General features: G+C 44.2%; 1 protein-coding gene across 2 annotated transcripts in view; it reads right to left on the bottom strand.

Annotated features, from left to right (window-relative positions):
• Positions 1–18,700, bottom strand: part of odad2 (outer dynein arm docking complex subunit 2) — a 78,674-nt gene extending 59,974 nt beyond the window's left edge. The window contains exons 1-7 of one of the 2 annotated variants that reach the window (XM_029626701.2): positions 18,626–18,700; positions 18,080–18,340; positions 6,816–6,973; positions 6,227–6,425; positions 5,912–6,018; positions 4,968–5,104; positions 3,911–4,027 (exon numbers count right to left, since the gene is read on the bottom strand). In XM_029626701.2, the coding sequence (XP_029482561.2) occupies positions 3,911–4,027; positions 4,968–5,104; positions 5,912–6,018; positions 6,227–6,425; positions 6,816–6,973; positions 18,080–18,303 (942 nt within the window). In that variant the 5' untranslated portion in view covers positions 18,304–18,340; positions 18,626–18,700. The remainder of the gene's footprint in view (positions 1–3,910; positions 4,028–4,967; positions 5,105–5,911; positions 6,019–6,226; positions 6,426–6,815; positions 6,974–18,079; positions 18,341–18,625) is intronic. The other variant, XM_029626702.2, reaches the window with a different exon arrangement.
• Positions 18,701–24,143: the final 5,443 nt, after the last annotated feature.

Consider the following 24,143-nt stretch of genomic DNA (forward strand, 5'->3'; position numbering starts at 1 on the left):
AATTCAGCCTTTATTACTGAGCGAAGGGAATAAAATGACACATTCCCAGTGCTTTACAACACAGAAGAGGTCCCCCTCTATTAATTGGCTGAACAATATCAAACGTTTATTGTTTCTTTACATTCCTCACGCTAAAACCTTGCAGTTTGGCATAGAGAAAGTAGAGCCTTTGTGTCACTGTTATTCAAAGATGATTTTTAAAGTTTCTGAAGGTCTTTTTACCCAACTTTACAACCTCACATAAGAATGCCAACAAGACACACATGAATGGATTGCAGGCAGGGAACGTTTTATAATCACAGACACCTGCTAGGCAGAAAATTGTTCGCCTCAGACTGCCATGGCTCCCAATGAGCTCATTTTTTATTTGTGATTTTCAGAAGTAAAAGGGGAAAAATAATTAACATGGAATACTACGGCTGTGTTCGTACGTTCGGCCCAACCACGCTCGGCCACTTTTCAAAAGGCTTGTGTGTCTTAGAATCCAGAGTGACCTTCCAGCTACTGCAGGCCAATTCAGTCCACCGTGGCTGCATTTCAGGTGTCCAACCTTACCTCTTTTTACGATACCTGAAATGGACAAACTCCATATGCTAAGACCGAAGGAAACATTCCAAAGTCTATGGCACACGACAGCAGCGCACACAGCACAGGGACGGGCTCTGTCAGAGCAGTTAGAGGGCCAACAAACAAGTGCACAGTTTAAGCAAGTCTGACGCCTGCCTGCCTGCAACTCTCCTCAGACTTCTCTTCTTTTTTTTACTACAGCTGACTTCCAAATTTTTGTGCCACGTTCCAAGCCCTCACTGAGACACCTGAGACTCCAAATATTTACACATGTTATGGACTTGTATCAATAATGACTTGCTCCACACAGTGATGGAAAATCAGAAGAGGTGCAACAAATGTGCAGCTGTCAGCTAATGGGTAGCTATCAGCTAATGGGTAGCTATCAGCTAATGGGTAGCTGTCAGCTAATGGGTAGCTGTCAGCTAATGGGTAGCTGTCAGCTAATGGCTAGCTATCAGCTAATGTGTAGCTATCAGCTAATGGGTAGCTGTCAGCTAATGGGTAGCTGTCGGCTAATGGGTAGCTGTCGGCTAATGTGTAGCTGTCGGCTAATGGGTACCTGTCAGCAAATGGGTACCTGTCAGCTAATGGGTACCTGTCAGCTAATGGGTACCTGTCAGCTAATGGGTAGCTGTCAGCTAATGGGTAGCTGTCATCTAATGGGTAGCTGTCAGCTAATGGGTAGCTGTCATCTAATGTGTAACTGTCAGCTAATGGGTAGCTGTCAGCTAATGGGTAGCTGTCAGCTAATGTGTAACTGTCAGCTAATGGGTAGCTGTCAGCTAATGGGTAGCTGTCAGCTAATGTGAAACTGTCAGCTAATGGGTAGCTGTCAGCTAATGGGTAGCTGTCAGTGGCGGAGCTCCGCGAAACTCCGTGTGGAGAGTGAACATGACAGCAGAGATAGATTGATTTCGGGACATTTGAATGGCATTTTTGCGTGTGATCGCGCATGCAAAACACATACACCATGTCCAATTTCTAATCACGTTGTAATTTTCAGAACGAGTCAGTCCAACACTCGTTCTGTCAGTCCAACACACCAAGGAAGGGAGTAGCATTATGCGGTATGCTTCCCAGGTGCTGCACTCTTCTCCTCTGGCTGCCTCTTGCTTATTTGATTGAGAATGTCTGATCTAATAAAACTGTGAAAAGAAATCTGCTTCCGCGACGCTGGGAACGAGTAGATCATGTTCAGAGATTGGTGTTGTTATCTTTGGCTATCACCCTGCCAGGCTTCATGTTGACTTGGATCACAACCATTTTGGGCTCTTGGTGATACAATCAGAGAGCAGGTCCCGGCCGGAGCGGTTTCAGACGTACATTTTTTTGTCCTCAAGATTGAATGCAATTACTTTTTTGCTGTATGTCTGAACAAGTTACAGATATTCCACCAATCAATACAAAAGGCTTTTTTATCTGCAATCAGCATTCACTGAGTCAAGCTGACCCTCTCTCATATAAGAAGTGTGCTTCAGTATTGCAGAGGGAAAATCCTTTGGCGGGGTGTAAAAAGGCCAGAAAGACATTGCCTGATTTGAGTGCAAAACACTCCCTTTATATCACCTCACCGTCACAATTCAATGTTTTTCTACATAACTGGAGCAACTTCAAAGGGCAAAAGGAAGTAGGCAGAGATATCCTGTGACTTGATTTGTATCTCAGCTACCTCATTTACAGTAGTGTTTTACGGCCTACTGTCCAACATCCTCAGACCGACAGGTTCAACCTCATGGCATCACTCCTCACAGACACGGGGTTCATAAAACATTAAAGCCTGGATGGCCATTTTACACAGCACAGCACAGCACAGCGGCCTGGCACTGGTCATTGGGGTTTATACTGCCTCACTTACCCGCCACTTAACCTAACCTGTCTCTCTGTGGCACTAAGTCACACTGACTGGCCAAGCACAATTCAATTGAAAGTAATGAGGCGGCTCTTTCTCCTTGATAATATCGTTATTTCCAAATGGGGAGAACAATGGTTGTTATAGGCCACTGTAGTAACATGATGTAAATGGTAAATGTCTCGGGAACGACCATGGATTATGGAGGAGGGGCTATTATGGCAGATCGTGCTTCAGACAACTCTTGTATGTCAAACAAGACATTTCCTTTGTCTTAAGCTATTGTCCATAAAGCAAGCACGGACTTACCAGTTCCTGAAATTGTGTGGGAAAAGACAAAATATATGCTTTACATTTGCAAACTACAATATATTAGTGTGACAACGTCCCACTGGTTGAGTTGTCAAGTAATGTGAATTCAACGTGAAATCAACAAAACATTTCACCATGTCATTGGATTGAGGTAAAAAGTTGGGTGGGGAAAAACACTAAATTCTCTTACGTTGGTGATTTTTTTTAGTTTTCCACATTGATTCAACGTCCTCACATAGAATTTTTGTTGTTGAAGTGACATGGAAACAACGTTGATTCAACCAGTGGGCTCCTCATTTTAAAGAGCAAGATTTACAGAAAGGGGTAAAAGGATATCAGTTTTAATCACATTTCCGTTCCAATAGTTCAAGGACAGAATTATCGTGAATATAAACCAGCCCAGGAGAAACCGGCAAGAGCAACAATGACCATAGTCTTTGCTAACAGAAATGAACGATTTAAAAGTGGGAAAACACTTGTTTAGCTAGAATACTTTGTTGTAACTACTCATCAGACAGTCCAAATAGACACGAGGAAACTAATAAATACTCAATATACTTGTTGAATCAATTAAATAAAACATTGTGTCCTTTCCTAGAACATAAATAAATGTACAAAGTTTCTCCGTAAATATTTGGCCCCTGTAACTGTATAGCTAGAATGCCTGTAAATTATACAGCATTTTCCAACAGTACATTATCGAGTCACTCGTGACAAAAAATATGTCCAGATATTCAGATGATAAACACATTTTTTCCCACCACAGCTTGAAGTCATTATTGGGGTGATTTGTTAATTCATCAAATCACTTAAGCAGGAAACAGCACTACTGAATGAATCACTGGCATTTCAGGGCAACACATGACTCTGTCTGTGTGAGTAACTGGACTGTTTTTTTGTGGGTTTTTTTAACATTCTTTTCAACTGGTGTGATTTGGAAAGTAAGGTTAGGTAGTGCTGCAATAGTTTCAGAGAGTTCTCACTGTGCACCGTGACAACCAGACACTAGCTCACCGGGGAGGACAAGCGCAGACACTGATTCACAATCCTAAACGCACTCTACTATGCATTACATTACGTCATCTATGATCAGTTCGAATGCATACTGCTTCGTGGGGTTATCGGCAGAGCAAATATTACTCGGAGAAAACCCGCAACCTGCTTCACGTGAAACCCTACCTGTTTATTTATGTTCTCTGCAAAATGGGGAGACTTGCTTTTCAGAAGGGTTACCAGGTCTCTGTAGACATCGCTTGTTCTGTCATAGGCATTTTCCTCACCCTCCTGCCTTATGCCCTGTGAAGACCAAGATGACATTTTATGTATCAGATCAATACTACTAATACATAATACCATGAAGCTATTCACTGTTACTGGCAGAGACCCCTAGAGACTAACTATAGGCTCAGTTGGATATCTGTCAGAACAACGGAGGTTTAGAGAGGGTCAAAGTATCAAAACGCAGCTTCACAGGCTGGTATTCAAAACCAGTGTGCACCGCCTGCACCCACATTATGTTCAACTGTAATCTTTTAGGTGTCATTTTTGTAAATATGCCATCAATGTCATACATGTTGGAACACGGGTTTCAGTGTCCTGAATTGAACCATTTCCAGGTGAGCAGACGGGGAGACAGGAAATGTACTAACTCGGGGAATCAGGCAGTGACGGAGAGAGTGAAAGACGCTGAGGCATGTCAAATGTTTCCTTATGATTCATTGCAGACACGTTAAGGTCAATGGGGTGGTTGTAAATGTTTAACAACACAGGGCAAACTTGGAATTCGACCATACAGCTAACGCTACTTCAGTACATAAATCGCAAAACTTTTCAGTGACACTTACCTAATGTTTTGGAAACTTTACGGGCTATCATTAACAGAAACGTTCTATATCGTAAACATTTAGATAAAGATGATTTTTAACTTGCCGTGCTTGTTCATAACAATTGGCAAACATTCTGTGCTAAAATATCTTGACTATTAATTGACCGATGCCTAAAGCATTTATGACAAAACACATCCTGTAGACTAAAAATAATATCTAATGCGGAGAATGGAATACTGTTGACTGAAATTCAGTTTATGTAAACTGAAACGAAAGGAGAAAATAGAGAGCGTTTCTTGATGCAGGATTTCTGTTTGACAGTTCAGACATAATCCACAACTAATTTGCTTCTCAGTCTACTGGAAACTGGTGGTGATTCAGTGACACTACTCTATCTCTAGCTATCTTACCCCGTTGAGAAAGACTCCAGCTGTGCTGCAGGTGATGTGCAGGGGCTGAGTGTCACACGGCTTTATCACTAGGTAGCAGATCTCACCATGCACCTGCCTCCAAGGAGGAGTTCGACAGCCATTGGTGAACTCATAATCTGCAGAAAAATAAGAAGAGCATACCAGAGCATGTCAGTTCAGTGTACAATGTACATTAAATCAATAGGATTTAACCATACAGTAGTAATGTCTCTATAGGGAATTAGGCCACATTGTGAGTTTTCCCTGAAGGTACAGAAGGTATGAGGGGATCGAGGATTAGAGGGAAAATACAGATCCAATACGGGTTCAAAGTGTGCAGCATCACAGGAGAAATCCTCGCTGTTCCCTGAGCCGCCAGCGAGGACGACGGATCAACTCCACCTCAGAGAGAGCAGTACAGGGGCTGGCATCCCAAATGGCACCCTATTCCATATTTAGTGCACTACCTTTGACCAGGGCCCATAGGGCTCAGGTCAAAATGAGTGCACTATATAGGGAACAGGGTGCCATTTGGGACGCAGTACAGGTCTGAAGACAGAAGACCAGGTTATTTAGAGCTCGCTGTGATTTCACTCCCTGATAAATCATCCTCTGAAAACAGCTACCCCGCAGAGCATCGTGACACACATACCACCTTATTTTAATGTGCTCGATATGACAGGTTGGAGACTATTTGCATAGAAGTTTTTTTTTCCAAAAGACTGCATTTATCACTGGGGTGGTGCGTTTCCCACTGAACGGTTCATTGTTATGTCATCGCAAATGTGCCGCGCCGCCTGAGGCAAGTGAAACAATTGATTGTCTCAGTACATCTGACATGTATAATGACTAACATGTTTTTCAGGGTTGAACACAGATATTTTGTATATCCCAGTATTACCCTCTAATAGCAAAAGAAAGAAAATGGGAAAGATAACTCAAACCTGATGTGTATTGAACAGACGTCAACACCCTTTTCTCCCCTTCACTGCAGAAGCTTTTCAGCAGCTCAACATCATTCTTCACTGCGGCAGGACTGAGCCTAACCTCCCTGTACAAAAAAAACAAAAACAAATACAGACAATTCATCTTGGGCCCATTTGTGGTTGTTCTGTCTGGTAAGAAACTGTTTTTTAATCAGTGAAACTCATATGTTTGGACTTGTCTGAAGTGGGAGTGGGAGTGTGAATTAAGATAGATTGATTTGTTATTGATAGAGATTGCAGACAGAGTGAGGAGGAGGAAGGAAAGGCACCCACTGGGAGATCTGCTTGAGGGAGTTGCTGAGGAGCTGAGTGTCCAGCTGCTGCAGTAGGATGATCAGCTTCACTTTGATCTCAGTCTCCTTGGCCTGGTCCCCCTCCTTTACCTCCTCCAGGAGACGCAGCACAGAGCTGTCCTCCCCCTCCACTGTGGCGAAGCTAGGTCCCAGCATCTTCGCAACAGGGTCTCTGTTGGCTACAAATTACAGTAAAAATGGTTAAATCCATACATTTTTTTTTTCACTTTTCACGTTTATTTTGCCAGATTGTCCCATTGAGGTCAAACGATGTAGGCCTATTTTAAGAACGTCCAGGCCTAGGGTATTATAGACATACAGTAGATTCATGTTTTCTTTTCTCAAACTAACATAGCTATTAGCAAGTACCACATTATGGCTTGGAGGGTACAGTAAATATGACTGAAGAATTGCAAACATAATCTGATGCCAGTTTCTAATTGGATGAAAGCAGACGATAACAAGGAGGACAAACAAATGATGCCTGTGGCTTATGGGAAGTATGCAGCTTTGACTATTTAGGATGCAAATGGGATGCAAAGTCTCATTCTGTGGTTGACATGGTTTACCTTCCAGGCAAGCTCGGACCTCCTTGAGCTTCTTATCCGTTGCCAGCTGCACTATTTTGGACAGCTGACTGAAGCTGTGCACAGAAATGGTCGGAGGGGTGAGCTGCAACATAGGATGCCCATCCCTGTCTGTTTCCTGTGACTTTACAGCCGGGCCACTGAAAATAGAGAAACACACATTTTTAAGCATAAACTGGTCAACAAGCACACCGTTTTCCTTCTCTATCTAGGCCTAGATACCTTTTCCATTCTGTGTCTATGCTAATGTCATAAATATGCTTTTCGGGAAGGAAAGGGGAATGTTCTCAGAATTAACAAATGCGCACTTTTGTTATCAGTGAAATCTACAGTAAATGCACCTGTTTGATTTCCCTTAGAGAAAAAACACGTGTTCCACATGTGATTGCATGTGATCACGTGATCTTAGTTGAAGCTAATGTGATAACATGTAAAAGCAACATGCACAGAAAATTGGCCAGTTTGACCCAGAGTGGATTTTTCCATGTAACATTTCTAGTGTTGAGTTAGGTGTTAACTCTGTAAGTGTTAAATTAACACTCACTGGTGTAAAAGAACCCCAGTGTTGGTGGTAATAAGAAATGTTAAACCAAAACCAAGTCCATCATTATCTTATTTCCCAGCATGCTCTATTGCAGGTTGATTATTAGAATTGTTTGTTTCAATATCTATATTTTTGCATGTATATTGATTGATTAATTCATCTTATGCTACTCAAATATAAATAGCATACATTTTTCTAAACTAATCCAATCTGTTACTTGGACTTATTGCACCCGTTACGTGAATTGGTTGTTCCAGTTTCTCTGTTTAAGTTAGTCTCATAGATAAAAAATAATTTTAAAAAGTATAATATTGAGCTGACAGACAGGATAGAGGTGGTGGAGTGGCCATTTTTATAAAACATATTTTCTCTGGCTCTTTACTGAAATCCATGTCTCTTGCTAAAGAAATGACCATAATAACGAGCTACTATCTTTAAGACTTTGTCTGGGGAAAAATGTATCCATAACTGTTAAAGGGATCTATCGTCCTCCTTCAGGTAAACCTTAGTTAACTAGTTTGTTGTCTTCCTTTACTAATTAAAAAAAGTATTATCCTGGGTAACGTAAATTATGATTGGGAAATAGAGGCTTCGGACAATCTAAAAGACATGTGTAATGATCTAAACCTAACCCAGCTGGTGACTAAACCTAATCTGATTATTATGTAACCCCTCACATTGTTATCAGGAAATATTCCAAAAGTATGGAAATCAGCTCTTGTGCTGCCACTTCATAAGGACGGGGATAGTAGTGATCTTCATCATTGTCACCCCATTTCAAGGCTTCCTTGTCTAGCTAAGATTCTTGAATCCTTGGTAAATGTACAACTTTGCTCTTTTGTTATCTGAGAAATGTATGTAAAATGTAAAGCAATCAGGGTTTAGGCCTGAGCATAGAACTAGTACAGCAACCACTTCAGTTGTTAATGGTCTTGTCAATGCTTTAGACACCTAAATGACATGTGCTGCTTTGTTTGTGGACCTGTCAAAAGATTTTGATACTGTTGATCATGCTATTTTATTGAATAAGTTGTCCTCGATAGGCCTGAGCTCTGACGCGTGTGAATAATTGAATGATTATCTTAGTATCAGAGCTCAGGCCATTGTGATTGATGGGGTTGTCTGCATTTCTTGATGTACATAAAGGTGTACCACAGGGGTCGATTCTGGGACCTGTTCTCTTCACTATTTAAATAAACACCATTAATCCATCTGTAACTTCATCTACAGTGCCTTGATAATGTATTTACCCCCTTTTCTGATTTTCTCTATTTTTGCATATTTGTTATACTAAGTGTTATCAGATCTTCAACCAAAACATAATATTAGATAAATGGAGCCTAACAAAACAAATTGATACTTCTTTACTTAATTAACAAAGTTATGCAACACCCAATTCCCCAGTGTGAAAAAGTAATTGCCCCCTTACACTCAATAACTGGATGTGACACCTTTAGCTGAAATGACTGCAACCAAACACTTCCTGTAGTTGTTGATCAGTCTCTCACATCGCTGTGGAGGAATTTTGGCCCACTCTTACATGCAGAACTGCTTTTTTCAAGTCCTGCCACAACATCTCAATTGGGATTAGGTCTGGACTTTGACTAGGGCATTTCAAAACTTCAAATGTATTGCTTTTTAACCGTTTTCATGTTGACTTCATTGTGTGTTTTGGGATCATTGTCTTGCTGCATGACCCAAATTAGCTTCAGTTTCAGCAGCAAAGCATCCAGCAAAGCATCCACAAACCATCACACTACCACCACCATGCTTGACCATTGGTATGAGGTTCTTACTGTGGAATGCAGGGTTTGGTTTTTGCCAGACATAATGGGACCCATCTCATCCAAAAAGTTGACTCAAGTTTGTCAAAAAGCACCTGGATGATCATCAAAACTCTTGGAAAATATTCTATGGACAGATGAGTCAAAAGTATAACTTTTTGGACGACATGGGTCCAATATATATTTGTGTATAATGTGCATATTCACAAGTGCATTCTGAAAGTATTCAGATCCCTTGACTTTTTCCACATTTTGTTACATAACAGCCTTATTCTAAAATTGATTACCCCCCCCCATCAATCTACACACAATACCCCATAATGACAAGGCAAAAACAGATTTTTTGATGTTTTGCAAATTAATTTTTAAATTAAATAAAAATGTAATATCACATTTACATAAGTATTCAGTCCCTTTACTCAGTACTTTGTTGAAGCCTCTTTGGTAGCAATTACAGCCTCAAGTCTTTTTGGGTATGACGCTACAAGCTTGGCAAATCTGTATTTGGGGAGTTTCCCCCATTCTTCTCTGCAGATCCTCTCAGATCCTCTCTCTGTCAGGTTAGATGGGCAGCGTCTCTCCAGAGATGTTCCATCGGTTTCAAGTCCAGGCTCTGGCTGGGCTACTCAAGGACACTCAGAGACTTGTCCCGAAGCCACTCCTGCATTGTCTTGGCTGTGTGCTTAGGGTCGTTGTCCTGTTGGAAGGTGAACCTTCGCCCCAGAATGAGGTACTTACTTACTTACTTACTGACTTTATTGTCCCCATGGGGAAATTTTGTTGCAGTGTCATGTACACATTTAAAGTGGCGTTGAAATACAAAACAAGATTGACAACACAACTATCATAACAGTTACACACCAATAAAAATAATAATAGTAAGAAATAAAACATTTTCTTTTAAAGAAGAAAAGACTAGCCTGCTGGCTTTACGGGGTCAATGGGAACATTCGCCGGAGATATTTAGGAGGGATATCACACCTGGCATAAATGATTGTCTCATTCTGTTTTTCCTGCTGAGGGGTGCCCTATACCTGCGCCCAGAGGGGAGTAATTCAAAGTCCAGGGACAGGGGGTGGCTTGGGTCTAAAATTATTTTGTGAACCTTACGGAGGGCCCTGACCTTAAAGATCTCATCCAGTCCTGTCTGTTTGACTCCAAGTACCTTGCTTGCTGTAGTAATAATCCTTCTCAGCATGTTTCTCTGGCTGACAGTGGCATTGCCAAACCAACAAACAATACAAAAAGTTAAAATACTCTCAATAAAGGATTTGTAAAACAGAGTCAGTATAGTACAGTCTATATTAAAAGATCCCAACTTTTTTAGAGGGTACAGTCTCTGTTGGCTCTTTCTGTAGATCAGGTCTGTACATTTACTCCACTGAAGCTTATTGTCCAAAAGGACACCCAGATATTTATATTCCTCTACTATTTCTATATTCTGACCTCTGATAGATGTTGCAGAGGTAGGTGTTGTACGCTTCCTGAAGTCTATGCACATCTCTTTGGTCTTGTTGGTATTGAGGACCAAGCGTGATTCCTCACACCACTCTACAAAGTCATCTAGGACCGGGCCATGATGTTCCTCGCCATCATGCAACAGGCTGATCAAGGCAGTGTCATCAGTGAACTTAACGAGGTGTCTGTCAGGATGGGAACTAAATCAAATCAAATCAAATCAATTTTTATTTGTCACATACACATGGTTAGCAGATGTTAATGCGAGTGTAGCGAAATGCTTGTGCTTCTAGTTCCGACAATGCAGTGATAACCAACAAGTAATCTAACTAACAATTCCAAAACTACTGTCTTATACACAGTGTAAGGGGATAAGGAATATGTACATAAGGATATATGAATGAGTGATGGTACAGAGCAGCATACAGTAGATGGTATCGAGTACAGTATATACATATGAGATGAGTATGTAGACAAAGTAAACAAAGTGGCATAGTTAAAGTGGCTAGTGACATAAGAATGCAGTCGATGATCTAGAGTACAGTATATACATATGCATATGAGATGAATAGTGTAGGGTAAGTAACATTATATAAGGTAGCATTGTTTAAAGTGGCTAGTGATATATTTACATCATTTCCCATCAATTCCCATTATTAAAGTGGCTGGAGTTGGGTCAGTGTCAATGACAGTGTGTTGGCAGCAGCCACTCAATGTTAGTGATTGCTGTTTAACAGTCTGATGGCCTTGAGATAGAAGCTGTTTTCAGTCTCTCGGTCCCAGCTTTGATGCACCTGTACTGACCTCGCCTTCTGGATGATAGCGGGGTGAACAGGCAGTGGTTCGGGTGGTTGATGTCCTTGATGATCTTTATGGCCTTCCTGTAACATCGGGTGGTGTAGGTGTCCTGGAGGGCAGGTAGTTTGCCCCCGGTGATGCGTTGTGCAGACCTCACTACCCTCTGGAGAGCCTTACGGTTGAGGGCGGAGCAGTTGCCGTACCAGGCGGTGATACAGCCCGCCAGGATGCTCTCGATTGTGCATCTGTAGAAGTTTGTGAGTGCTTTTGGTGACAAGCCGAATTTCTTCAGCCTCCTGAGGTTGAAGAGGCGCTGCTGCGCCTTCTTCACGACGCTGTCAGTGTGAGTGGACCAATTCAGTTTGTCTGTGATGTGTATGCCGAGGAACTTAAAACTTGCTACCCTCTCCACTACTGATCCATCGATGTGGATAGGGGGTGTTCCCTCTGCTGTTTCCTGAAGTCCACAATCATCTCCTTAGTTTTGTTGACGTTGAGTGTGAGGTTATTTTCCTGACACCACACTCCGAGGGCCCTCACCTCCTCCCTGTAGGCCGTCTCGTCGTTGTTGGTAATCAAGCCTACCACTGTTGTGTCGTCCGCAAACTTGATGATTGAGTTGGAGGCGTGCATGGCCACGCAGTCGTGGGTGAACAGGGAGTACAGGAGAGGGCTCAGAACGCACCCTTGTGGGGCCCCCGTGTTGAGGATCAGCGGGGAGGAGATGTTGTTGCCTACCCTCACCACCTGTGGGCGGCCCGTCAGGAAGTCCAGTACCCAGTTGCACAGGGCGGGGTCGAGACCCAGGGTCTCGAGCTTGATGACGAGCTTGGAGGGTACTATGGTATTGAATGCCGAGCTGTAGTCGATGAACAGCATTCTCACATAGGTATTCCTCTTGTCCAGGTGGGTTAGGGCAGTGTGCAGTGTGGTTGAGATTGCATCGTCTGTGGACCTATTTGGGCGGTAAGCAAATTGGAGTGGGTCTAGGGTGTCAGGTAGGGTGGAGGTGATATGGTCCTTGACTAGTCTCTCAAAGCACTTCATGATGACGGAAGTGAGTGCTACGGGCGGTAGTCGTTTAGCTCAGTTACCTTAGCTTTCTTGGGAACAGGAACAATGGTGGCCCTCTTGAAGCATGTGGGAACAGCAGACTGGTATAGGGATTGATTGAATATGTCCGTAAACACACCGGCCAGCTGGTCTGCGCATGCTCTGAGGGCGCGGCTGGGGATGCCGTCTGGGCCTGCAGCCTTGCGGGTTAACACGTTTAAATGTCTTACTCACCTCGGCTGCAGTGAAGGAGAGACCGCATGTTTTCGTTGCAGGCCGTGTCAGTGGCACTGTATTGTCCTCAAAGCGGGCAAAAAGTGATTTAGTCTGCCTGGGAGCAAGACATCCTGGTCCGTGACTGGGCTGGGTTTCTTCTTGTAGTCCGTGATTGACTGTAGACCCTGCCACATGCCTCTTGTGTCTGAGCCATTGAATTGAGATTCCACTTTGTCTCTGTACTGACGCTTAGCTTGTTTAATAGCCTTGCGGAGGGAATAGCTGCATTGTTTATATTCGGACATATTACCAGACACCTTGCCCTGATTAAAAGCAGTGGTTCGCGCTTTCAGTTTCACGCGAATGCTGCCATCAATCCACGGTTTCTGGTTTGGGAATGTTTTTATCGTTGCTATGGGAACGACATCTTCGACGCACGTTCTAATGAACTCGCACACCGAATCAGCGTATTCGTCAATATTTTGTCAATATATTCGTCAATATTTTTCAATATTTAGTAGAACTATTAGTGCACAAGATGTACAGGAGTGGGGACAAAACACATCCCTGAGGAGATACTGTGTTGGAATTGCGTATATCCGACACATGGGGACCTATTTTGACTCGCTGTGAGCATTGGCTCAGGAAGTCCAACAGCCACAAAACCAGCCCCCCGTCTAAGAAGTCCCGAATGAGTCTCTGTGCTAGAATGTAAGGCTGGATTGTGTTGAAGGCAGAAGAAAAGTCAACAAACAGAACCCTGACATGGGATTTGGCACCCTCTAGATGTCTATAGACCATGTTAAGGAGGGTAAGAATGGCATCATCAACTCCTCTGCTAGGCTGATAGGCAAACTGAAATGAGCACTCTGGAGAAGGTTTTCATCAAGGATCTCTCTGTACTTTGCTCCGTTCATCTTTCCCTCGATCCTGACTAGTCTCCCAGTTACTGCTGCTGAAAAACATCCGCACAACAGGATGCTAACACCACCATGCTTCACCGTAGGGATGGTGCCAGGTTTCCTCCAGACATGACACTTGGCATTCAGGCCAAAGAGTTCAATCTTGGTTTCATCAAACCAGATAATCTTGGTTTCATCAAATCAGATTATCTTGTTTCTCATGGTTTGAGTCCTTTAGGTGCCCTTTGGCAAACTCCAAGTGGGCTGTCATGTGCCTTTTATTAAGGAGTGGCTTCCATCTGGCCAGTCTACCATAAAGGCCTGATTGCTGGAATGCTGCAGAGATGGTTGTCCTTCTGAGAGATTCTCCCATCTTCACAGAGGAACTCAGAGTGACCATTGGGTTCTTGGTCACCTCCCTGACCAAGGCCTTTCTGTTCCGGATTTCTCAGTTTGGCCGGGCCGCCAGCTCTAGGAAGGGTCTTGGTGGTTCCAAACTTCTTCCATTTAAGAATGATGGAGGCCACTGTGTTCTTGGGACCTTCAATACTGCAGAAATGTTTTGGTACCCTTCCCCAGATCTGTGCCTCGACACAATCCTATCTCAGAGCTCTACGGACAATTCCTTCGACCTCATGGCTTGGTGTTTGCTCTGACATGCACTGTCAACTGTTGCACCTTATGTAGACAAGGTGTGGACATGGACTCCAATCAAATTGTAGAAACATCTCAAGGATGATCAATCGAAACCGGATGCACCTGAGCTCAAGTTCAAGTCGCATAGCAAAAGGTCTGAATACTTATAAAAAACAGAAATACCTTATTTACCTTTGTAATACATTTGCCAAAATTTCTAGAAACCTGTTTTCGCTTTGTCATTATGGGGTGTGTAGATTGATGAAGAAAAATACTAATTTAATCCATTTTAGAATAAGGCTGTAACATAACAAAATGTGGAAAAAGTCAAGGGGTCTGAATACTTTCCGAATTCCATTTGAAAAAAAAAAAGAGATTTGAGTCTTGATAAGTCTTCCCTGTTAAAATAAAGCTTAAATCAAAAAGATATATTCACTGCTCAAAAAAATAAAGGGAACACTAAAATAACACATCCTAGATCTGAATGAATGAAATATTCTTATTAAATACTTTTTCTTTACATAGTTGAACGTGCTGACAACAAAATCACACAAAAATGATCAATGGAAATCAAATTTATCAACCCATGGAGGTCTGGATTTGGAGTCACACAAAATTAAAGTGGAAAACCACACTACAGGCTGATCCAAATTTGATGTAATGTCCTTAAAACAAGTCCAAATGAGGCTCAGTAGTGTGTGTGGCCTCCACCTGCCTGTATGACCTCCCTACAACGCCTGGGCATGCTCCTGATGAGGTGGCGGATGGTCTCCTGAGGGATCTCCTCCCAGACCTGGACTAAAGCATCTGCCAACTCCTGGACAGTCTGTGGTGCAATGTGGTGTTGGTGGATGGAGCGAGCCATGATGTCCCAGATGTGTTCAATTGGATTCAGGTCTGGGGAGGGGGCGGGCCAGTCCATAGCATCAATGCCTTCCTCTTGCAGGAACTGCTGACACTCCAGCCACATGAGGTCTAGCATTGTCTTGCATTAGGAGGAACCCAGGGCCAACCGCACCAGCATATGGTCTCACAAGGGGTCTGAGGATCTCATCTCCGTACCTAATGGCAGTCAGGCTACCTCTGGCGAGCACATGGAGGGCTGTGCGGCCCCCCAAAGAAATGCCACCCCACACCATGACTGACCCACCGCCAAACCGGTCATGCTGGAGGATGTTGCAGGCAGCAGAATGTTCTCCACGGCGTCTCCAGACTGTCACGTCTGTCACATGTGTTCAGTGTGAACCTGCTTTCATCTGTGAAGAGCACAGGGCGCCACTGGCGATTTTGCCAATCTTGGTGTTCTCTGGCAAATGCCAAACGTCCTGCACGGTGTTGGGCTGTAAGCCCAACCCCCACCTGTGGACGTCGGGCCCTCATACCACCCTCATGGAGTCTGTTTCTGACCGTTTGAGCAGACACATGCACATTTGTGGCCTGCTGGAGGTCATTTTGCAGGGCTCTGGCAGTGGTCCTCCTGCTCCTCCTTGCACAAAGGCGCTACTGCTGGGTTGTTGCCCTCCACGTCTCCTGATGTACTGGCCTGTCTCCTGGTAGCGCCTCCATGCTCTGGACACTACGCTGACAGACACAGCAAACCTCTGTGCCATCCTGGATGAGCTGCACTACCAGAGCCACTCGTGTGGGTTGTAGACTCCATCTCATGCTACTACTAGAGTGAAAGCACCGCCAGCATTCAAAAGTGACCAAAACATCAGCCAGAAAGCATAGGAACTGAGAAGTGGCTGTGGTTATTACCTGCAGAACCACTCCTTTATTGGGGGTGTCTTGCTAATTGCCTATAATTTCCACCTGTTGTCTATTCCATTTGCACAACAGCATGTGAAATGTATTGTCAATCAGTGTTGCTTCCTAAGTGGACAGTTTGATTTCACAGAAGTGTGATTGACTTGGAGTTACATTGTGTTGTTTAAGTGTTCCCTTTATTTTTTGGAGCAGTGTATATATTTTTCTTCCCAACCCAACAGTCATTCTGAATGCAGGTTGGAGGTGAATAAATGGATTTCCCCATTGTGGCCACTGTATTAGGGTAAATCTAGTCCCTCAAAATAAGGCCGTATGAAATATGTGTTGTATTGTCTTCAACAATTACATTTTAATGATAACATATTTGGTTAGGATCTCACTTGGTTAAGGCCACAGGACTGAAAATGGATGAATGCAACAACCATGTCTCTGTCACTAACAAATAGCCTACAGTCATTGGTGGTAATTCACTCAAAAGACACTCTGGGAAATATGGAAATAAAGTATTTTCAATAAGCAGTGTGTTAATTTAACAGAGGAAAGTGTGGACCCGTATAGACACTGGACCAGTGTTAAATATAACACTCTCAGTGTTGATTTAACACCGGACATTTAGCTGTGTGTGATAACATAAAACTATACACGTGAAAACATGATCGCATGTGAAATAAATGTGACAACATGGGAATGCAACATTTCAACAGTTTTTTCACGTGAAAATGCAATTCCACATGCGAGGTAGATTTTCCCATGTGAAAATGCAAATTTGATTTTCAAGTGAAAGTTTTTTCACATGAAACTGCAAATTTCACATGTAAACAAAAGCACATTTCACGTGAATCTGCAATTCACATGTGAGGTGAAAACATGGTATTCCCCTCATGTGAAAATGTGGTGTTAACATTTGAACTTAAAATGTTACACATGTGAACATCTGGTTTCACATATGAACAACTGACGTGTCTCTATTTTATTTACATGTGAAAATGTTAACGCAAATGCAATTTTCACATATATTTTTTTTATAAGGGTATGGGGGTATGGGGGTTTTAAAGTAACTGCTGAAATAGAGTAAAAAATGTAACATGATCACTTAGTTCTGACTTTTCAATATGACCCTACCTAGGATTGGAACTCACAACCTCTGGATTTGACTATTCTCTCATCATTGATTTCATTTAATTATTTCAGCAATTTGAGGATTTTCTGTATAGTCTGTTAGTGAGGCATATTAACATGTTTTAATGTTACCCCCTGATTCACTAAAATAAATATAATGGTTTTTCTTGAGTTTATATTTAAGCAGAGATTTACTTTACTTTAGTCCCAAGTGTAGAAAGACAGGTGAAATCAGTCATTGACACAGGCGTGGCGGCATAGCAGGAAGATCAGAATGCAATGAACCAAAAGGTTATGAGTTCAAATCCCAGGTGATGACATGTTGAATAACAAGTATTGTACAAATAAAAATACACAATTGAATAATGTATGCCAAAATGTTTCAAATATGTAAGTTGAAAACACTATGTTAAAAGTACTGTTTGTGTGTGTGTATCCTAACAACTCATTTTTGTTCGCAGGGCATCACCTGTGAAATCTCATGTGGAAAAAAATATGAATCCGCATTTGGAAGGTTATATCGTCACGTGAAAATCCATATATGAAATATCACCACATGTGAAAATCCATATATGAAATATCATCACATGTGAAGTGTTCCAAAAACACACGGTTTCACATGATTTCAGATGTGGAATTTCAGATCTGAAATCAAATTTCACTTGTGCAAAACGTGGAAAATTCACATGTGAAATCATGTTTTTTTCCCCCCCCGCAAGGGTTACCATTAACCAACTGTAGAATAACAACTAATCACAGGCAGACAGCCAGGGAAAAAAAGAACAGACTTTTCTGATGAAGTAGTCTAGATGTTTCCTGTCCTACTGAAGTTGAACGGAAAACAAATACATTCAAGAACATAAATGAGTCCTGCTGCAGGGCTCAAAATACGTTTAGACTCCATGACAACATCCCCAGTCAGTAACATTACACCAAGCACACAGGCAGCACAGCTTGCCTCATGATTACCTTATGTCATACTCTGTTTTGAAATCAGAAGCCTGCAAAGAGGTGGTCCACTGCAACGGCACCTTGAACACATGCTTGGCCTCCTGAGGGTGTCTGGAGCTGAACTGTTCCACAAACTCCAGGATCTCTTTCAGCAGAGACTCGTTGGCTGGAGTGATCTCCAGTTTTCCAGTCCCAGAACTTGCTGTGGTCCATTGCGCTGCTCTGGTCAGCGCTACCCCCATGGTAGCAGCTGTGTGGGACTGGCAAAGTCCTGAAACGCTATGGTGGATTAATTGGTGACAATTACACTTTTAGCAACAAATATGAAATCGCTAGCTACAGTTATAGTAGACTGGCAGATAAGACGGTATCGACCTAGCTAGCTATGTTAACAGCCAGTTATCGACTAATGTAACGTTAGCTAGCCAGCTGACCCCCGCGTTGCTTACATCCATCACATCCCAAACTTTTGAAAGGTGTTGAAGCTTTCATAGCTAAAACATTTTATTCGTTTTTTTGTGTAAGTGTACAGTAAACATTTATCTTTTACATATGACAACTTACCAGCTATTTGAAATTGTCTTTTAGAGAACCCCGAGCTAGCTACCAATCAATGTTAGCAGTTTAGTCGGTTTCCTTGGAAACAGACAAGCACCACTGCCTCAAGTTGCTAGGATACCTCTCAACAACGTAGCGGGAGACGTGTCAAAAATAACATTAGTCAGAAACGCAAAACTCCATTCCTTCCTGCCTGCTGGTGTGATATTTGCTTTAGCACAGCGTGAGTCTGAGTATGCCTTCATAAGAAAAGTTCATTTTTTAAAGTAGAGTGTCCCCAGAACCACACATGTGAGAGCTTCTTTAGAAACACTCTCTATGATTGCTGTATGGTTTGGCACTGCAGTGTTACGCAGACAAACAATCTGGGCAAACTGGAAATAGTATATTTGAAGTAGATTTTTACCCATTTTGGCTCGGCAAATAAAGTAATTCAGACTTCATTCAAATAAAGTAATTCAGACTTCATTCAAGTAAAGTAATTCAGACTTCATTCAAGTAAAGTAATTCAGACTTCATTCAAGTAAAGTAATTCAGACTTCATTCAAATAAAGTAATTCAGACTTCATTCATTCAGTCATTGAGAGCAACATCCTCTTACTGTATAAAAAGTGTTCATTTTCAAAACAAAAGCCAACCTCAACCTGGCTGTAATTTCAAAAGCTGAGTAGGGAAAGGATTTCGTTATTTCAGGTTGGCAAAAAAAGAAGAAAGAAAAATCATCCAGGAGAGTGAGATAAAGGCTTTGGTGTGTTTTGAGACTGCTAGGCCACCATAAAATCAGGCCTAGTTGATTAACCAGATCCGATTGCATATTTTTCCTTTTCAGGTAGATGCAAAAGGAAAATAACCAGAAGACTCTAAACCTTTGATTGTGCACCACTGTGGAACCTTCCATTCCTTTAGCCACAGCCTCACCAGAAGTGAGCTCTGAGTCAGACAGTTAATGGGGAGATCCACCCTTCACAGAAAGGTATCACAACTCCATGGTTGCATCCCAAATGGCACCATATTCCCTGCATATGTACCATGGGCTCCTCGTATTGGCTAAGCGTGCCCCAGACCATGATTGAGAAGACTGGAGTATGTTTTCATTAGATTATAACCCCCTCTTTCCTACGCTGAATGAACGGCAACAATTTGTGCAAATCAACACTGTGTGTCTTATTGTCTGGCAGCTGCCCTCCCGGTCCATGGTGTCCCGTATGTGTGTATCTCTCTCTCTCTATGTGTGTGTGTCTCTCTCTCTGTCTCTCTCTCTCCCTCTGTGTGTCTCTCTCTCTCCCTTTGTGTGTGTGTGTCTCTCTCTCTCTCTCTCTCTCTGTGTGCATCTCTCTCTCTCCCCCTCTCTCTCCCTCTGTGTCTCTCTCTCTCCCTCTCTCTCGTTCACTCTCTCTCTGTGTTTCTCTGTCCCTCTGTGTGTGTCGATATCTCCCTCTGTGTATCTCTCTGTCCCTCTGTGTGTGTCTCTCTGTCCCTCTGTGTGTGTCTCTCTGTCCCTCTGTGTATCTCTCTGTCCCTCTGTGTGTGTCTCTCTGTCCCTCTGTGTGTGTCTCTCTGTCCCTCTGTGTGTGTCTCTCTCTACCTATGTGTGTGTCTCTCTCTACCTATGTGTGTGTCTCTCTCTACCTATGTGTGTGTCTCTCTCTCCCTCTGTGTGTGTCTCTCTCTCCCTCTGTGTGTGTCTCTCTCTCCCTCTGTGTGTGTCTCTCTCTCCCTCTGTGTGTGTCTCTCTCTCCCTCTGTGTGTGTCTCTCTCTCCCTCTGTGTGTGTCTCTCTGTCCCTCTGTGTGTGTCTCTCTGTCCCTCTGTGTGTGTCTCTCTACCTATGTGTGTGTCTCTCTCTACCTATGTGTGTGTCTCTCTCTACCTATGTGTGTGTCTCTCTCTACCTATGTGTGTGTCTCTCTCTACCTCTGTGTGTGTCTCTCTCTCCCTCTGTGTGTGTCTCTCTGTCCCTCTGTGTGTGTCTCTCTGTCCCTCTGTGTGTGTCTCTCTCTACCTATGTGTGTGTCTCTCTCTACCTATGTGTGTGTCTCTCTCTACCTATGTGTGTGTCTCTCTCTCCGTCTGTGTGTGTCTCTCTCTCCCTCTGTGTGTGTCTCTCTCTCCCTCTGTGTGTCTCTCTCTCCCTCTGTGTGTGTCTCTCTGTCCCTCTGTGTGTGTCTCTCTGTCCCTCTGTGTGTGTCTCTCTACCTATGTGTGTGTCTCTCTCTACCTATGTGTGTGTCTCTCTCTACCTATGTGTGTGTCTCTCTCTACCTATGTGTGTGTCTCTCTCTACCTCTGTGTGTGTCTCTCTCTCCCTCTGTGTGTGTCTCTCTCTCCCTCTGTGTGTGTCTCTCTCTCCCTCTGTGTGTATCTCTCTCTCCCTCTGTGTGTGTCTCTCTCTCCCTTTGTGTGTGTGTCTCTCTCTCTCTCTCTCTGTGTGTCTCTCTCTCTCTGTGTGTGTGTGTCTCTCTCTCTGTGCGTGTCTCTCTCTCTCTCCCCCTCTCTCTCCCTCTGTGTGTCTTTCTCTCTCTCTCTCTCTCTCACTCTCGTTCACTCTCTCTACCTATGTGTGTGTCTCTCTCTACCTCTGTGTGTGTCTCTCTCTCCCTCTGTGTGTGTCTCTCTCCCCCTCTGTGTGTGTCTCTCTCCCCCTCTGTGTGTATCTCTCTCTCCCTCTGTGTGTGTGTCTCTCTCCCTCTGTGTGTGTCTCTCTCTCTCCCTATGTGTGTGTGTCTCTCTCTCCCTATGTGTGTCTCTCTCCCTCTGTGTGTCTCTCTCTCTCTGTGTCTCTCTCTCTCTCTGTGTGTGTCTCTCTCTCCCTCTGTGTGTGTCTCTCTCTCCCTCTGTGTGTGTCACTCTCTCTTTGTCTGTGTGTATCTCTCTCGCTCTGTGTGTGTCTCTCACTCTGTCTCTCTCAAATTCAAATTTCAGCTGCTTTATTGGCATGAAAAACATTGTGTCAATATTGCCAAAGCAACACTGTATACAATATACATTGTAATAAAATTATAAATAATAAAGAAGAATAATATAAAATGGTAGTAAATAATAATACAACAATTAAATACAAAACTAATAACAATATAATGGTAACAGTCAATAGTAGAAATGTAATAAATGTACAAATCTAACTATGGAAAATGAAACTGTAACTAACTTATAACTAAAAATGGTCATCTTCACCACTACAACTTCCATCACCATAATTAAACTGCTATCGTTACCATCACCCTACTACCATACCACTACTAGTTGGAATAATAGTAATAACAATAATAGTAATAACAATAATAGCAATAAGTAAGTTACTGCTTACTATGCAGATGTTATTATTCAGTGTCTGTTACGGTTCTCTTCTATCTCCTCCTCTGACGAAGAGGTGGAACAAGGATCGGACCAAAATGCAGCGTGATGATGATTCATGATATTTTAATGAAGGAAAAAACTATACATGAAGAAACTACAAAATACTAAGATCAAGGCGTGACAGAACCCCCCAAGGTGCGGACTCCCGGCCGCACACCTAAACCCATAGGGGAGGGTCCGGGTGGGCGTCTGTCCACGGTGGCGGCTCCGGCTCGGGACGTGGACCCCACTCCAACCAAGTCTTAGTCCCCCTGTAACGCGTCCTATGATTGGCGACCCTCGCCGCCGACCTTGGCCTAATAACCCTCACCAAGGACCCCATTGGACTGAGGGGCAGCTCGGGACTGAGGTAGAAGCTCGGGACTGAGGGGAAGCTCAGCACTGAGGGGAAGCTCAGCACTGAGGGGAAGCTCAGCACTGAGGGGAAGCTCAGCACTGAGAGGAAGCTCAGCACTGAGAGGAAATTCAGGCAGGTAGTTGGATCCGGCAGATCCTGGCTGGCTGGCGGATCTGGAAGAGTCTGGTTGACTGGCGGATCTGGAAGAGTCTGGTTGACTGGCAGATCTGGAAGAGTCTGGTTGACTGGCAGATCTGGAAGAGTCTGGCTGACTGGCAGATCTGGAAGAATCTGGCTGACTGGCAGATCTGGAAGAGTCTGGCTGACTGGCGGATCCTGGCAGACTGGCGGATCTGGAAGATCATGGCTGACTGGCGGATCCTGGCTGACTGGCGGATCTAGCTGCTCTGGCTGCTCCATGCAGACTGGCAGCTCTGGCTGATCCATGCAAACTGGCAGCTCTGGCTGCTCCATGCAGACTGGCAGCTCTGGCTGCTCTATGCAGACTGGCAGCTCTGGCTGCTCCATGCAGACTGGCAGCTCTATGCAGACTGGCAGCTCTGGCTGCTCTATGCAGACTGGCAGCTCTATGCAGACTGGCAGCTCTGGCTGCTCCATGCAAACTGGCAGCTCTGGCTGCTCCATGCAAACTGGAAGCTCTGGCTGCTCCATGCAGACTGGCAGCTCTGGCTGCTCCATGCAGACTGACAGCTCTGGCTGCTCCATGCAGACTGACAGCTCTGGCTGCGCTGAACAGGCAGGAGACTCCGGCAGCGCTGGAGAGGAGGAAGGCTCTGATAGCGCTAGACAGGCGGGAGACTCCGGCAGCACTGGAGAGGAAGAAGGCTCTGGCAGCGCTAAACAGGCGGGAGGCTCCGGCAGCGCTGTAGAGGAGGAAGGCTTTGGCTGCGCTAAACAGGCGGGAGACTCCAGCAGCGCTGTAGAGGAGGAAGGCTCTGATAGCGCTAGACAGGCGAGGCGCACTGAAGGCCTGGTGCGTGGTGCTGGCACTGGTGGTACTGGACCGAGGACACGCACAGGAAGCCTGGTGCGGGGAGCTGCCACCGGAGGACTGGTGTGTGAAGGTGGCACAGGATGGACCGGACCGTGAAGGCGTACTGGAGAGCCTGAGAGCATGACTGGCACAGGACGTGCAAGGCTAGGTAGGTACACAGGAGGCCTAGTGCGTGAGGCTGGCACAATTTTCACCAGCCGACTAACACGCACCTCAGGACGAGTATGGAGCGCTGACCCAGGTGCCATTAAATCCCCGACACGCTCCGTCGGGCGAATATCGTATTTAAAGCACCAAACTAGCAACTCCCTCATAACTCTCTCCTCCACTTTCCCCATTAACTCCTTCACAGTCTCTGCTTCACTCACCTCCAACACCGGCTCTGGTTCTGGTCTCCTCCTTGGCTCCTCACGATAAACAGGGGGAGTTGGCTCAGGTCTGAACCCTGACTCTGCCACACTATCCCTGAGCCCCCTCCCAATAAATTTTTGGGGCTGACTCTCGGTCTTCCGTCCGCGCCGCCATGCTTGCTTCGCCAACTCCATTCTCCGATAACCTGCTTCGCACTGCTCCAGCGAATCCCAGGCGGGCTCCGGCACTCTCTCTGGGTCGACCGCCCACCTGTCTATTTCCTCCCAAGTAGTGTAGTCCCGATATTGTTGCTCCTGCTGCCGCTGTTGCTTCTCCTCATACCAGCGCCTCTCAGCTCTCGCCGCCTCCAGTTCTTCTTTGGTGCGGCGATATTCTCCAGGCTGATCCCAGGGTCCTTCTCCGAACAATTCATCTTCCCATGTCCGTTCCTCCTTTCGCTGCTTC

The sequence above is a fragment of the Oncorhynchus nerka genome, linkage group LG22 (assembly GCF_034236695.1).
Source record: "Oncorhynchus nerka isolate Pitt River linkage group LG22, Oner_Uvic_2.0, whole genome shotgun sequence".
Classification (NCBI taxonomy): Eukaryota; Metazoa; Chordata; class Actinopteri; order Salmoniformes; family Salmonidae; genus Oncorhynchus; species Oncorhynchus nerka.